Source organism: Cuculus canorus, chromosome 1 (genome assembly GCF_017976375.1).
Source record: "Cuculus canorus isolate bCucCan1 chromosome 1, bCucCan1.pri, whole genome shotgun sequence".
NCBI classification, from domain to species: Eukaryota; Metazoa; Chordata; class Aves; order Cuculiformes; family Cuculidae; genus Cuculus; species Cuculus canorus.
Window position 1 is genome coordinate 129,450,856 of NC_071401.1, and position 17,091 is coordinate 129,467,946.

The 17,091-nt window shown below is 37.1% G+C and overlaps 1 protein-coding gene across 5 annotated transcripts in view; it reads right to left on the reverse strand.

Moving 5' to 3' along the window:
• The window catches only part of LOC104066628 (potassium voltage-gated channel subfamily KQT member 1), a 488,485-nt gene that overhangs the window by 205,416 nt on the left and 265,978 nt on the right, over window positions 1-17,091 (reverse strand). For all 5 annotated transcript variants that reach the window (XM_054079175.1, XM_054079191.1, XM_054079196.1 and 2 more), the window contains exons 13-16: window positions 16,139-16,214; window positions 12,542-12,636; window positions 11,518-11,558; window positions 1,884-1,945 (exon numbers count right to left, since the gene is read on the reverse strand). In XM_054079175.1, coding sequence (XP_053935150.1) covers window positions 1,884-1,945; window positions 11,518-11,558; window positions 12,542-12,636; window positions 16,139-16,214 — 274 coding nt within the window. The remainder of the gene's footprint in view (window positions 1-1,883; window positions 1,946-11,517; window positions 11,559-12,541; window positions 12,637-16,138; window positions 16,215-17,091) is intronic.

Sequence of the window (17,091 nt, forward strand, 5' to 3'; positions counted from 1 at the left end):
AAGGTTTGAGCCTGTGAAAACTGTATTTAGATCACACCTAAATGATGTAAAGGTGGTTATACTATTGTTTTCTTGGGTTTTTTTAACTCGCTTGACTCTTGTTCCAAGGACATTGTGAATCCCTGCTACACACTGTGATCACATGCTTACAATAGACTTTCAACACGAGAAGATGAACCAATGTTGCTTCATCATCTATAAGTTCTTATGTCAAGACAGTCATGATGAAAATAATCTTTTTTAATTGGCTAGAGTTTGGTTTTCTAACAGGTTTAAGGTATAAAGGCAGAGCATAAGTGGACATCTGCAAGAGAAATAATTCACTGCAGCTTTTACTGTATACATTGGCATCTCATGTAATGTTCCCCTCTTTACACCAAGATTCAGTACTCTATAAGGCTTTGAAATAAAAAGTTGTCAAATCCACAGCATACTGTGCTAAGGCTGGACCAATGCCCGTTGTTAATAACTTTCTGACTTCTCTTCTTGATAAATATGAAGCAGTCAGGACACCACAAAGAACTGCTTTCAGAAGCATCAACATGTTAATAATATTTCTCACACGAAATAATCAAACTGTTATTACAAATGCTTTTTATTGCTAAATTTTCAAATCTACATTGTGGGTTTCTCTATATACGCATACTAAAGAAATCAAAATGAACTAGCAGTGTGAATTTGCAGACTATACAGAAGGTAGGCAGCAATATGTTTCTTTTGAAGTGAATTCAGCTAATCTGAACGAAAACCATTTTCACTTTGAATGAGCATGTCTGCACAAGGGACCAATCCGCTTTAAAAGGTCACTCACATAATTTGTCTTTATCTCTGAAGCTGATTATCTCACACTGTTCAAGAAAGCTAAAAGTAAAAGAAAATATGTCCTTTGACACTGCATCATTACTTATTTCCAATGCTGTCCTAGCAATGTTCACTAGATATCAAGCAACAGAGGGAGGAATTGTATTTGTTTAATTTCAATTTCTGATTTATGGCAAGATGCACAATTCTTAAGAACAATGAAAGATTTGCTTGCTCTTTCCATTTCACTTCACTTCTCCAGCAAAAGCAAAAAGAAAATTTGCAAGACAAGGACACAAATAGGCAATAAATACATTAAATTCTGATTAACTTCTTTCTCAGCTGTTACATCATACCACATACCAAAGCTAATGTGCTGCTACTGTCTGCAGGAAGTACACTCTTTCAGGGACACCAGTTTAGGGGCAGGTAAGAGAGCTGACCAAAAAGCTACTGGAGAAACATATTCCTAGTTTTAAGCAAACTTGTACTTCTGTTATTACTTCAGTGGGAAAAGTTCTTGAGGATGTTTAGAATAGTTCTAAAACAATAGAGCTTCACTGAGCATTGGCTTTTAGGCATAATTCTAAATAACTCTAATTAATAACAAAGACAAGCATATTTTTGGAGAGAAGACAGTGGAGGGGTGCAGAAGTGATGCAAATATAACTGTACAGGGGAAAAAATGCAGTAAAGAACTTCAAGATTATTAACTGTGATATCAACTATTGCTATCCACAAAGGCTTCTGATAGTAGTCTTTCTGTTTAACTCACTAATTCTGGCATGACAAACACCTTGTCAGTTCATGATACTTATCTAGAAGATGTGTGATTTGGCTTCAATGCAAAAATAGTCCCTTTTAAAATAAAGAAGTAAATCTGTACGACAGGTAAATGGTTAATGCTGAACACCATGCACATGATACTTCATCAAATACCTTACAAAACTTGAGATATTACTCTTTATTATAGTGCCTTGCAATTCTAAAGTAAATCATGCCAAGATACTATCTTGCATGTCTGTAGATCAGATATCATTACTCAGAAAAAAAAAATAAAAATAGAGCTTTCATGCACTTACCTTATCCTCTAGCCGGATCAGTCTGGCTCCTATAGTATAGTACCCTTTGTCTACCCCTTTTTCTAAATAAAGAAGAACAAAAATGGGACATTCATTAGGTGGAGAATAAACTCAAATGAAGAATTATATCTATGGTATTTAAAGCAAAAAAGACTCATGAACATAAAAAGAAAGAGTTTCTTCATGATCTACAGAAATGAAAGAAGGTAGTTGAAGAGAAGGGAGTTAGTTTGTCTAGTTAACAAGATGAAGCTAGTCTAAAGGGCAACCTGGGCTTTGGCAGAGGTAGTCTGTGGCCATGAAGGACAATAGACAGTGTCTGAGGTAACTTGGTTCCTTGTTTCATTATCCCAATTAACTGCAGGTAGTTAGATGGAACAGGGATGCTCCCTAGGCATATCTCCCATTTTGAACATCATTAACATAAGCAATATAACTTCGTATATATAAAGAAACCAGAATAGATTTCAACTGAGGTTGTAGATGTAGGAGACAGCACTATCCAAGGGTTTAAGGGCTGGAGTGGCAGAAACCTAGCTCCTCTCTATAAATGAGTTACACTGGGAAAAGCCCTTGCTTTCCCATTGTCATTTTCCCTCCTATTCTTTGTGACAACTGGTTATTCAAGCCCAGTAGTCCTATTTGTTTCATTTACCTCAAATGGTGCGATTGGGAAGCAAGATTGAAAACTATGCAAAGTGGGATCTATTCCTTGTGTTTACATGACCAATTGCAAAGCAATGCCATAGATTGACAGTGCTATTTCACATGAAATGAAGCACAACAAAGGACATATTCTAAGCTATGAGCAAATAATCACAAGAAAAAAACAGTCCCCAATACTAAAGTAACTTAACTAGAATTTGGACGCATTTTTCTCTACTAAACTCTTTTTCCAGTCCAGGCTGGAGTAATTACTCCTTGCTTGTTTCATAAATTATTCCACTTCTTTGAGTGGTGAAACTTTGGTTTTTACAGCTATTTAAGTCCATTTGGTTTGGGGTATGAGTACAATGTGAAGTGCTTACTGGAAGGCAGGCTAAAATGTGAATGTATAGTATTTTAGCAGCCACCATAACTGCCCATACGTGTGCTGATTCTGCAAGGAACTCACATTCGTGCATTTTCAGTGAATGGTACTTGCTTTACCATTACCATTAGCAGTGTATGTATTTGCTAATAATTTTTATTTAGTGACATATTTGCACTAAAGTTTATCTCAAAGTAACTTTCATCAGAGAACCTAGAGAAGTAAATACTACATGGAGCAAAAATTCAAAGACTATTAAAGGACACCGTGCAGGGACAGAAAATAAATGACACAGCTTGGCTCATGCATGTGTGCTGTTTATCATTCATTATTCCACAACCACAAAAACACTCTTAAAATACAAGTGACTGAGGGTCAAGTTTATGTATGTATCCTTCTCTACCTAAAATGAAATAACTGACTCTGCAGTCTACTCTCTAGTTAGTAAAACTGTAGACACATCTTTCAAAATATATACCAGAAAAGGTTTACCCTTAAGGATTTCTAAATTGGGATGTGATTTGAACAGCAATGGGTAGGTAGTGTTTTCATTTGGGCCTAAAAGCAAAACACCCCCCAAACCTGAAGAAATTATTTCAATAAGCTTTTTTTTTTTTCTTAGAAAGAAAGAATAATTTCCTTACCAGCTTTAATTACATCCTCCATATAATCACTAAGACATCCCAAAACAACCAAAGTAAGTTATTAATGTTTCCTTTTTTTAGTTATTCTCAAATATGATGTGGAATGGAAAACAAGAAAAGAGCAAGCAGATAAGCAGTTAGAAGCTATTTTGTGGCACATGGCACTCCTAACAGATGAAGTGAAAAGAATAATATACATATGTACAGCTGTGCCATGTCACCCCTATAGAGGCATGCAGGCTAAGTCAAAAAAGGCTGCAGACTTTCCCATTTCTTATTAGTCTCCATTTAAATCAGCATTCAGCTCCAATTTACAAGCATTTTCCTCTAATAAAGACCATCTTTAGAAGTAAATGGTGTGTGTATACAATGTGAAGAGCATTGTGGCAAGAAAGGTAGGCAGAAGTTCAGATAATGTTGCTCTAGTGCATTTGATTTCTATCTCATGTTTATGCCTTCTCTAGTCTCTTCAAGATATATGATTTCAGACATCCTAGATTACATTGTTTGCTTTTACACAGTCGAAATGATTGCATGGCTGACTATAAATCCGAATTGCTTTGCAACCCAAACCAACTTTCTTTTACGATTAAAGTTTTTCTGTTCTTTGTGTTGGTTTGCAATGAAACAAACAGCTAAGCAATCCAGTATCTTTGTGTGTATATATATACACACACACATATATATATATTTATGTGAACAACAGACACAAAGAAAACATGCATGATCACCATGAAATGAGGCACAATTATTTATAACTGGATGAAAATACATATGGACAATTGGAAATGGAAAAAAAATAACTTGAAACAAGCTTGTATCAGATAGTTGGTATTAAACAAACCGCTAACTTTATATACTTAGACTTGAATCACACAAAAAGTAGTATATAAGCAATAGGCATTATACTTCAGGAGACTGAATAGTTCTTGGGTCATCTACTTCATTTGTCATCTTTATTAATACATAAATTTCTTCCCTTAATGTATTTGCTTTCCTGACTATACATATTGTACTACTTTTAGAACAACACAATCCTAAATTTATTTCCTTGTGTTTTCATAAAGGTCTCTTTTTTCTAGTAAACAACAAATGCCTTTCGTAAAAAAAATTTAAAAACTTAGAATCATAAATTGCTTTGAGTTGGAAGGGACCTTAAAGATCATCTAATTCCACCCCCTGCCATGGGCAGGGACACCTCCCACCAGATTAGGCTGCTTAAGGCCCCATCCAACACGGCCTTGAACACTTCCACAGAGCGGGCATGCACAGCTCCCCTGGGCAACCTATGCCAGTGCCTCACCACTCTCATCGTGAACAATTTCTTCCTAATGTGTAGTCTAAATCTGCCCCTCTCCAGTTTATACCCATTGTTCCATGTCCTATCACTACAAGCCCCTATCACTAAGGTCCCCCTCCAGTTTTCCTGTTTGCTCCCTTCAGGTACTGGAAGGTCACCATAAGGCCTCCTTGGAGTCTTCCCTTCTCCAGGCTGAGCAACCCCAACTCTCTCAGCCTGTCCTCGTATAGGAGGTGCTCCAGCCCTCTGCTCATCCTTGTAGCCCTTCTCTATTCAGTTCCATAGCCTTCTTATGTTGAGGATTCCAGAACCTGACACACTACTCCAGGTGAGGTCTCACAAGAGAGGAATAAAGGGGCAGAATCACCTCCCTTGACCTGCTGGCCACACTTCTTTTGATGGGAGGGGACTTTTTACAAGGGCATGTAGTGATAGGACTAGGAGAATGGCTATAAATTGGAGGGGGGGTGGAGATTTAGACTAGATGTTAGGGAGAATTGTTTCTTTTGATGCAGCCCAGGATACAGTTGGCCTTCTGGGCTTCGAGCATGCATTTCTGGCTCATGTCAAGCTCTTCATCAACCAGCACCCCCAAGTCCTTCTCTGCACGACTGCTCTCAATCACATCACTCCCCATCCTATACTGAAACTGTGGATTGCACTGACACAGGAGTAGGACCTTGCACTTGGCCTTGTTGAACCTCATGAGGTTCACACAGCCCTACTTCTCCAGCTTGTCCAAGTCCCTCTGGATTACATCCCGTCCTTCTAGTGTGACAACGGCACCACTCAGCTTGGTGTCATCTGCAAACTTACTGAGGATGCACTTAGTCTCGCTGTCTATATCATTGATCAAGATATTAAATAGCACTGGTCCCAATACAGACCCCTGAGGGACACCACTCGTCACAGATCCCATCTGAACATTGAGCTGTTGACCACTACTCTCTGAATGCAAACATCCAAACAATTTCTTATCCACTGAACAGTCCATCCATCAAATCCATATCTCTCCTATTTAGAGAGAAGAATGTTGTGGGGGACCATGTCAAGGCTTTACAGTGGTCCAGATAGATCGCATCAATTGTTTTTTTCTATGTTCACTGCTGTGGTTATCCCATCCTAGAAAGCCACTAAGTATGCCCTATACCAGCTGAGAAAACAAGAAAGGCCGTCTCCAACTCTTTTCCCAAATGGAAGCACAAGATATAAGACATATTACTCATTATTCATGTTTGTTTTCTTTAAAAAAAAAACAAAAAAACCCACAGCAATTACCATCTGAAATCAGCAAAAGGAAAAGAGAAAATCAAATGAAGGGCAGCACCATAAGCTTAATTTTTTACCCAGTGTTCTCCATCACATCAGTTCAAATAAAAAGAAGGCTTTTATTTTGGTCAGAAAAAGTACTTAAGGGGAGCATTAAGACAGTGAAAGAATTGCAGACAGATGGTCTGAAAATAAGAAAAGCTGTAAATTATCTTCCCTGCTTCTACAGAGCAAGAGTCCTTCCTTCATTTTTACTTTCATGGTGTATACAGCTAGAGTAAAGTAACTCAAAAATTTTAATTTTTTTCTGAAAGCCATTAATATTTTAAGCAGAAATTGTGGAAAATGAGCACTGTGATAACTTAGATACTTCAGAATGCTAAAGACATCACAAATCCTCAACAAATTATATTAAGTTCAGTACTGTGACTACAGAAAGCAGGATAACGCAAAGAGAGGCCACTATCCTCTTCATATTAATTCAGTGCAACTACAACTTTCTGGATCTGCACTTGCTTTAGTTCTGTAAAAGCTCTACGTAGCAAAAACTGATGAGCTCATGGCAAGATCTAGATTCTTATGTTTATAAACAATATACACTTCTGAAAATGCAAGTCAAGACTGCCCTTTCAAGCCTATATTCCATAAAACAGCAAATAACAATGTTGCCTTAGGCATCATGACTTCTGACCTGAGTCTCTTTTCTTGTCAGCCAGAGCCTTTTACAACTAATAGGTAGAAGAAATTAAAAACAGATAAGATATAGTCCTAGATGATGCAGTAGTGATTTCACTTGAATAGCCTAAAGAAAATTTAAAATGCAAACTACCAAAATACTTGTTTAAAAGGCTGCACCACAACACCAAACACTTTGTGACAAGGTAACTGTTCCATGATGAAGGTCAGCAGTATACACTGAAAGCAGAAATTTCTGGCTTTTACAGGCTGCAAAAATCTAGCTGCACTAACTTGCTAGGTTAATGATGCACAAGCACCTTTCAACAAATAAAACATCCCTAAACAAAAGGCTTGTTTGTCGATCTACTCCATTTATCCAGCCTCTGAGATGGAACAATTTGCTCAAGCAGCTCATAAGGAATAGCATCAATTTATTAGAAAGAAGCTGCATATATTGAATTTGATCCCACTTCTGCCCTTCCTCCAGAAGGTGTTTATGGCAGGATTTAGACACACAATTTTTATATAATTTATAAAGCAATTACTATACCAAATGCAAAATGAAATGCAAGCCTCGTGTTCAGTTTTTTATTAAGAGCAATATTCAACACTGTTCAGAGAACAATAAATTAGCTGCAGGTTCTAAGTCCCTGAAGTAGGAAAAGTTATATTTTGCTGGCTCTTTGTGTTGAGACAGAACAACCCTAGAAATGGACTTAACTTTCAAAGATGAGACTGTGAACACCTGACAGTTACATAAAATGTCCTAGGTGGTTTTATTTTTTATTATGTTCCCATGGATTTTGTCTCCTGGAAGGCTGGAATAAATCACTCCTTGCAGAAATAGGGGTACCTATCATTTCAAATTTTAATTGACTTGAAAAGATAAAAATTAAACTACACGTATTTATTACGCTTTAAAAGATATTGTGATCCAGTTTCTTCTTAACATCTGGGAAGGAAATAGCATCAGAAAGCTTAGGTGGCATCTATGGAAAGAAAAGCAAACAATGGAACTGTCAAAATTTTACAAGAAAGCCTTTTTCACCAGGGATTTCCACCTGTCTTACATAGACTCAAAAGATCTAGATGAACTGCAGATAAACATCAATCTTTTGTGTACTTTTCTGAAATCAAACACTGGATCTTTTGTTTTACGTTGTCCTTATTCCCCACTTTTGGCCCTGAAAGCTATAGCAAATCTCAAAAACTGCATTTAAAATCAATTAACTCCATCATGTGTAGTGAAAGGCAAATATTATACTCTTCTTATTTATATCATTACATAAGTGTCTGCTTTGTTAATTCAAGAAATTTTATTAACGTCTGCTTTGCCTCTATATCAACACTTTCAATTATTAAGGGGTTTGTTTACCGTTAGAGGTAGCTTTGCTCCTCTTACAAAACTGCATTCCCTTCAACACGGAGATAGGCTTTCAATGAAACTAAGACAGTCGTCTGGGTATACCCATAAAAATGGGTTTCAAGTCTTTGGAAAATTTACTCATTATTTTAATGTTTCTAAACCCACTCCTGATATTAGAAGTTTCAAAGAAAGCTGCCAAGACCAAACCAAGCAAAAAGGGAAGATTCCTCACAATATGCGTATGTGAAACTTAAACCATGAAAAATTGTTATCACAAAATATCACAGATGTTAAAAGTTTACAGGAGAAATAAGGCAAGCTTGTTAAGGACAAACCAGTTAGGAGTACTAAATACACAGAAACAGTGCCAGGAAATCTCTGATCTGCAAATGGCTGAAAGCTTACAGGAAGGTTAGAGGCTTGTGTATGCCCTTTTTTTATACAATTCCCAAAGCACCTTGCTTTTGGCTCCATTGGAGTCAGGACTGGTCTGACCCAGCATGGCTTTTATTCTGCTGTTGTATCCTTATCTTGTTTTAACACAGCTTTTAGTGCTTTTTATCTTTGTGAAAAGAACTTGAAAAATAGCAATAATTGCTTCCAGTGAATTCAGATTCTGGATTTTATGACATCACTCACTTTTGAAAGGTAATAATACTATAGGCACACTGCAATTACTACATATAATATTATCAAAGTTGACAACAGGGTTTCAGTAACAGCCTGATTCAAAAGCCACTGAGGTCACTGGAAAGACTCCCATTCAGTGGGCTTGGAATCAGACCTTAAGATTCTTTGAATGGGAGCATCATAAAGCAGGAAAAAAAAAAGGAACTGGAAAAGAAAATTCTTCTCATATATTTCTCCTTGGTGGTTTAATTTTCTTTGCATTGTCATTTCTCTTTTGCTTGCCATCAATACAAAAATAACAGAGTCTGGAGGAAACATCCATATTGCTTACAAATGAGTTTCTTTAGAAATACCTTTGAACTGGAAAAATATATCACAGTGAAAATACATTTTCAGCATAGAATAAGCCGGCCATTCTTAAAAAAACTCAGGAATAAGTCTATTTTCCAGAGAAGGAGTGCAATGCAAAAGTCTGTTTCCACCCAAAACAGATGAATCCTATAACCATTCATCACTGTTCATCAGTTGATTATTGGTGGGTTGAATAATACCGGGACTAATCATAAACTAACCCTAGTTTTAGTTCTGCAGCCCATTTATCTGGAAATACTTATTTTATTTTTGGATTTGTGGAATGTTTAGGTAAAATAACTACTAGATCAAATAACTTCTGGTTTTGGTCTTGCAAACCCATAACTAAACTTCCCAGGTTTTTCATCTCAAACAACTGCTTCACCTTTCCCAGTCAGAATTCATTCAGTCCATTTGAGGGCAGAACTATATGTCTTTGCAAGAGGTATGACTTTGTAAAGTTGGCATGCTGTGGAGGCAGACATCATTCTTATCAGATCCACCATGCTTTTACATCTAAGCTGTCTCAAAGCAGTTATTCAGCAATAATGTTGCAAAGAAAGACTGAAAACAGAAGCTAATCACATAGACATGGATGCAGTAACCTTCTCCAGAGCACAGATTATGGCTTTCCCAAATACCTCTGAGGTCCTACAAATCTCTCCCTAGTAAAACTATTTATACTGAACTCTGAAGATGAGCCTCAACATAAGAAGGATATGGAACTGTTGGAACGGGTCCACAGGAGGGCTACAAAGATGATCAGAGGGTTCGAGCACATTCCCTATGACGACAGGTGAAGAAGGAGTTGTTCAGCCTGGAGAAGGGTCCAAGGAGACCTTGTAGCAACCTCCCACTACTTGAAGGGGACATACAAGAAAACTCGGGAGCTTTTTATAAGGGCATGTAGAGATAGGGCTAGGGGAATGGCTATAAATTGGAGAGGGGAAAATTTAGACTAAACATTAGGGAGAATAATTTCTTTTGATGCAGGCCAGGATATGGTTGGCCTTCTGGGCTGCAAGTGTGCATTTCTGCCTCAAGTCGATCTTCTCATCAACCAGCATTCCCAACTCCTTCTCTGTAGGGCTGCTCTCAATCACATCACTCCCCATCCTGCACTGTACTGAAACTGTGGATTGCCCTGACCCAGGTGTAGGACCCTGCACTTGGCCCTGTTGAACCTCATGAGGTTCTCAGACGTGCACTTCTCCAGTCTGTCCAGGTCACTCTGGATGACATCCCATCCTTCTGGTGTGACAACTGTACCACTCAGCTTGGTGTCATCTGCAAACTTGCTGAGGGTGCACTTGGTCTCTCTGTCTATATCATTGATGAAGTTAATAAACAGCACTGGTCCCAGTATGGACCCCTGAGGGACACAACTTGTCATGGATCTCCATCTGGACATTGAACCATTGACCTCTACCCACTTCTTTCTCTCTTATTTTCATCTTACATGTATTTATGGACAATTCACAAACATTTGTTCTTGTGTTTTCACTGTCCCTTTCCTTACATAATTCTTTTTCCTCCCCGGTAATTATTACCCTTGCAGAATTAACAGACATCTCTTTCCACCCTTGTTATTCTAGGTTAAAAGGAACAAACTTCTGTTTGACACTAATGGAATAGGTTCTTGGTTTCACTAGCCATTATAGTAGTTCTTCTCTATTTCTGCTGCAGTTAGTTTTCCAAAAGATGTGTAATCAGAATTTTGCACAAGATGCCACATAAGGCATTGCCCAAGTCATGTCCAAAGACATGTATACTTCCCTGTATGTCTTGAAAATTTCTCTCCTGATCCTAGGATCAGACTATATTTTTTGTGTATGTATCACAGAATTTTCTTACATTCAATTGACATTTGCTTACAATTAATGATCATATCAGGCCTTTCATTTTCATAAAAAATGCCAGACTGTTCACCACTATTCCACTTCTATCACTCTAGATTTCAAGGCTCTCCCAGTTCTTTCTGAAGGATACCCTTGATCTTTCTTTGAGTTTCCAAAACTAAAACCCACAGGCTGTTCAGAAAAGAAGAAATCTTTTAAAGTGGAATCAACATATATTTTAACACCAACACAAAAGATTTAGAAAGAATATTCGGTTTTGAAAATTTTCCAGCATTGTTTCCCACTTACCATGAATGAATACAAATTTTTAAAAAATAATTCTTTATTTCCATTTACTCCACTACCATCTCAACACAAGGTATCTTTCCACAGTAATTCCAGGGTTTATTAAAAAAAAATCCATATTCATGCATAATTGGATAGATTATAAATATATATTACCGTAGCCATGTCTAATTTCACAAAGCTATGAAGCTAATCATTTTACATAAAATGCAGTCACTATACCTGGGAGGAAAAGGCCTGGCTTTCCCAAAGAATGGTCCAATCTGAGAAGCAAACAGAGAATTACCAGCAATTACCAAGCAACCTAAACTCTGTTGCCAGTAAAAGCATAGGAACATAATTTACATGAAAATTTACAGTAGCTTTAAAACTAACACAAAGCAAGTAAAAACACGAGACCAGAATGTCTTTCTACACATACTGTCAGCAGTTTAGTTCCTTAGAGTTATTTTTCCAAAATCAACCCATATTATTATCCTTATTTTCATGAGTACTAATATTTTATTTCTTAGGCTTTCATGTTTTAACTAAAACATAGTTCTCCTGTGTCATAAGTAATCTAATGACAAAGACTACACAAACAGAATGGCTTCTTAATAACATTTGCAACTATTGCTTGAATCTCATGTAGACGGTTTTAATATTGTTATATTATATGTTGACACAGTAGATTCTATTCAAGAGCATTTTTTTTAGTAATTTAAGGACTGGAGGAGTTCAGTCTTGTGTCCCAGTCTGCAGTGTTAATTTGTAAAGAGAACAGCAGTTTGTGCTGAATCAAAAAAGAATAGTTTTGTGGCAAAATATTTCAGCTGAAATCCCAAAACTCACAGAAAGCATGTGCAAGCAGGAATGTGGGGAAGTAAAAGTTTCTGAAAGAGAGGGAGGCACAAGCACAAGCAAACCAGATCTCTCTTAAATGTGGAAAACCGTAGAGAAGACATGAAAAGGCAAATCACTATTTGAAAAGGTTTTGTTTTCTAGAAAGAGGGCAGAAAAGCTCACTTCATACTACAAATTTCACAACATGCACCTTAATTTCTTTTAATTTCACTTGGAGGATAAAGCATAATCATAAACTCAGTCTTAAAAAGGGTTAAAAATGACTCCAAGTTAAATCCTCTAGATATTGTGCTCCCTGTTGTGCTTGCAATTTTGGACAATTACTGTTCATTAAGTACACAGCCCTCCTAAAGCCAGCTGGCACCAGAGGAATCAAATATTTCATGAGGTAGACAGGGCCTACCTTCTTTGAAGTTCTTTTATCCGAACCATCATATTGAGGTGTCCTTGTGAGTACTGTTCAATCACATCGCGTACGTCATACGGTTTCCGAGCTTGCTGCAAAAGGATTCATACATGAGACTGAAAGGTAAGCATAGTTTAAACTTGAAATTTATTTCAGACAGGCCTTCATTGTATTTTTGATCTTCAAGATGTTATTTACTTGCCATTTTGCAGCAGTTGTTGCAATGAATAAAAAAATATGTAGGCACTGTAGAACTGCATATTTATTCTGAGATGGAGCCAAATGATTCCCATTACTGTCAGCTAGAGTCATGTCTTCATGCTACTTCATACTGAGCAAAATATTAGACCTTCACAGTGTATTTAAAAAACACAAAACCACGATATATAATTTATCTAAGACTACCATGTGTGATATCTCTCAGTTCGCTCCAAAACCAGATGTTAATCAATGTCAGAGAACTGAACAACAGAGATATGGCCAATTCCTAACACTTGGACCCAGAATCAAATGCCTCTAAAGAGTAAAGATGTCTGGTGACCAAAATAATATTGCTTAAGTAACTTGGAAGACAGATATTTAGCATAAGTCTGAAGAATGCTGCATGTAGATTTTGTTTGCATATCTTTGCCTTTAATGATACCTAGTAGGTTGGAAAAGAAGGTGCACTTCAAATAAATAAAAAAGGACAGATAAAAAATGCAAGAGTGCTAAAACCTGCCATCTGCCCAGCTTTTTTCCCATTCTAATGAGAATCCAGATGCTTCTTTCAAGTTCTGTTTTCTTGCTGTTACTACTAAGGCATAGTTTTGAAACAAGTCTAGAGAATTTGTATAAAGTGATGTGATTATAACAAATGTAGCATAGTGGAATTTTATTGTGTATAATTAATGTGTGTGTCTCTGACACAAATGATGCCCTTTTGAAAATACCAGCATTTTTAGAGCCATACCAATCCCTGTGGGAAATGTGGAGAAAGATGTCTCTTCTTTGGCTCCGAGTCAAGAAAAGAAGAAAAAAAAAGAAAGATAAACTGCAAATCTTGTAATTGGAAAATATTGAAAACAGCTCATTAGTCATCTTGTTGTCTGTTTCCACTCCGTCACAGCTTCAGCCAGAGCCATTAGCATGCACCACTGCACACATGCATTGAACACCTACAGTATGTGCTGGAGTCATGCTTGGAAGGCAGCCACAGGATCCTAGAAATTTCAAATGAAAGCATGGAACTGGAATGGAAACAAATCCTGTGAAACGAATGAAGAAGCAAAAGTTCTTCATGATAAAATGCCTTCCTTGCACTCAGCCATCAGTACTTACCTGCATTATTACTTTCAGAAGAGTTCATGGCTTTGGTAATGTGTGTGTACATTTGTGAGCATTTGTGAGAAGAGATACTTCTGCGGGAGAGGGAGGTTTCAGCTTTCAGTTTATCACCTTTTTTTTTTTCTTCCTCAGCTTTACTTTTTGCAGACGCTGACACATCACTATTTCTGGCCAGAAAAGCAGCCTATTGTCTTCACCCAGAGAAACAGTGCCAGTATTACTCTTTAGACTGACTAGCGGGTGTGCTTTGAGAGCACTTTGGCTAAATCCTCCGTCCTTTCCTTTGGACACTCTCTATTTAAACATGATGCATGGCGCAGAGCCTAGATGTGCTGGGGATTTTCCCCCACCTCCCTCTTTTCTCCCCCATGGGCTACTATGTGCATAATTAATTCTACTCATTCCCAATGACATTTGTTTTCTCCCTCAAAAGAAGTCCTCTATCTGTTATCTCTTTTATCAAATCGTCGGCTCTAAACCCTATAGATGCTAAACACTGCAGTCTGCCTTAGTCCTCTCTAAAGCATACTAAAAAATCCAACATTTTCCTCTCCTCTTTTCCCATAAAGCTTTAGATCTGAGAATCTTATATCCTGCCAAACTTTGGCACAATCTCTTGTCATGTTTTTATTAAGAAATGCTAGTACAATAGAACTTAAGGAGAGAGATAATGGGATTCCAGGGAAGTTTGGTAAATGCAGAACTTGATGAACTTCTTTAACTTTCATTCTGGCAATAATCCCAAATCCTAGTCATTTGGGCTCAGCATTCTGCACCCAGCATGCTTAGAGCTCCTAATGCAAAACTCAAAATAATATCACTCGGCTTTGAACTTCCAAAATCTAATTAGCATGGGGAGTCCTATAAGCTATATTTCATGGTCCCAAGAAAGAAAAAACCAGAAAATAATTCCTTCTTCTTCCCTATCATGATCTCCAAGTTACAGAATGCTCTCCATAGACTGAACCAAAGTTCAGTTTTTAAGGTTTAGCATGATTGTCTGTGGCTGACATTAGTTCTCTGGTGGTTAGAAATATCCTAATTTTTATACTAAGTTATTAATATACTGATTATATTTTCCAGAAATGGTCTCTTTAATTTTATTTCTTTCCCTCAGTGTTTATCTCTCTGGTGTTATTATAATATAATCCTGCTCTCCTGTTGTTTGCTGAGTTAAATAAACTGCCTTCTCTTAGTCTTCTTTCATAAGATAAGGCCATCTGAAGACATGTTTCTGTATGAGCTTGAGAAATGTATGTGCTAGTCTGTCAGCATTAATTCAGAGTCTTCCAAGTGCTGTGAGCTATCTCGGATTTTTATTTCTTGTAATTAAGGGCTCAGCTCTAATCAAACTTGCTTGAAATGTAGGTTCTTGCCTTATCTTTTTATAATCTTTCCAAAGGGTTAAGAAAATCGATTAACTTACAGTGGACCCTCTTGGACAAAAACCACGAACCTTTAAATGGAAATAACAAGGGCTTTGAAAATCAGGCCAGAATTTAATAGCATCACCAGCACATGGGTGATGAGAATAGTGCTATCAGAGTTACATTCCAAACAAGTTCTATTATAATAAGCCTCAGCACACAGGCAAAATAAGATAGTTTTTCCAAAGTAGCACATTTACTTTGACCACTTTGTAACCTGACTGAGAAATTTCACTTTACACATCATAAAGACAGCAAGTTTCCAGAGAGCAGATGCTCCAATATTGCATAAAATAAGGCCTTTCTGGGGAACCGTTTGGAAATGTGGACCTCAAATGTGAAAACAACTTTACACGTCTTAGTGCTCATTAGTAAAGTCTACTGATCTGTAAGCCATACATAGCAGACAATTAGTTGAACATTCTCTAAACAGTTGTGAGATGATCAGTATAGACAGTAACAGTATTTTAGCAGACACTCCAACACTTCACTTCTTCTAGTAGACGAATAAGTATTGTCAATACATGTCAATATGTCAATAACAAGTAAATATATTGTCAATATAGTAAAGAAGACGAACAAACAAAGCAAGCCCAGCAAAAAAGAGAAGTGAAAGATATCTATGCTGACTCCACAAATTCAGGTTTCCATATTGTAATATACCCATGGGTACTTAACAGTTTTACCCTGCTATGAAATAGGGCTAGCATGGGCCAAGAGCCTAAACAGTACCTGTGACTTATTACAACCACATGCACAAAGACAAGTCCACTCCCAGAGCACTTTCAATGTCATATGCTTAAGCCTACAAATTGTACTTATGGTTAATGGTGCTGCTTACCTGAAATTTTCTTCTGGCTACAAAATACTGCATTCTCCTGATGACTTTTACAGCTGTTCGATGTGCTTCAGTTAATCTGCCAAGAAAGACAAACACAGACATGCACCAGTTGGGGAAAAAAAATAGTAGGGAAAAAATCTTAATGGAAGATGTTGACTCTAAGATCCAAAATCTACAAAATGTTTTATGTCTACAAGAAAAAATTGTAGCATAACATATTGTGTGTATGTATATTTTGTTCTGATCCTTTTCCCTCTTGTATATTGAGGTTCTAAGGATAAAAACTGATAAGTGAGACAATGAAAGCAGGTGTACAAAGATAATACGTGTGGAGGGGATTAGATGGGATTACTGTCAATGCATACAAGTGGCATCAGTTTAAAGAAAGTGAAATGTTTTTAGAGCCATGACTGCATTCCTTATTTTGCTTTTATAGAGTGTTTACTCGTGAGCTCTATTGCACAGAAATTAATTCCTTTAAATAGTACTTTAGATTCTCTAGGAAGGAAAGTAAAACTGAAGTATCCCATTAAAAAAAATAAAATTAACACAACATGGTCTCAGCATGTGGCTGTCTGCATTGGTATTCAAACACAGAACTGGACATACTATAACTTAACAATATCACTTCACTCAGAGGATACTCTGTTTGAAGAACATTAATTTTGCCATGTGGCTGACAACTAATTACCAAACCCTATTAATTACTGTGAATATTGGAGGGGTAGAGAGGAAGAAAAAACATGGTATTTACAAAAGCAAGTATTTTATTTAAGGACTGACTCCTTCCCCATGGACTTGTTCATTCATTCAAAATGAGTGAAATAGAGAAAACAAAATTTTTCTTCCAAGGGAGCAGCTTCGTTAGGAATTCTATGGTCTGTACAGACATCATCTTTGTCATGTGATGATAATCCTAGGAAAGCTTGCTAGCAAGTTTTTCAAGTCACCTG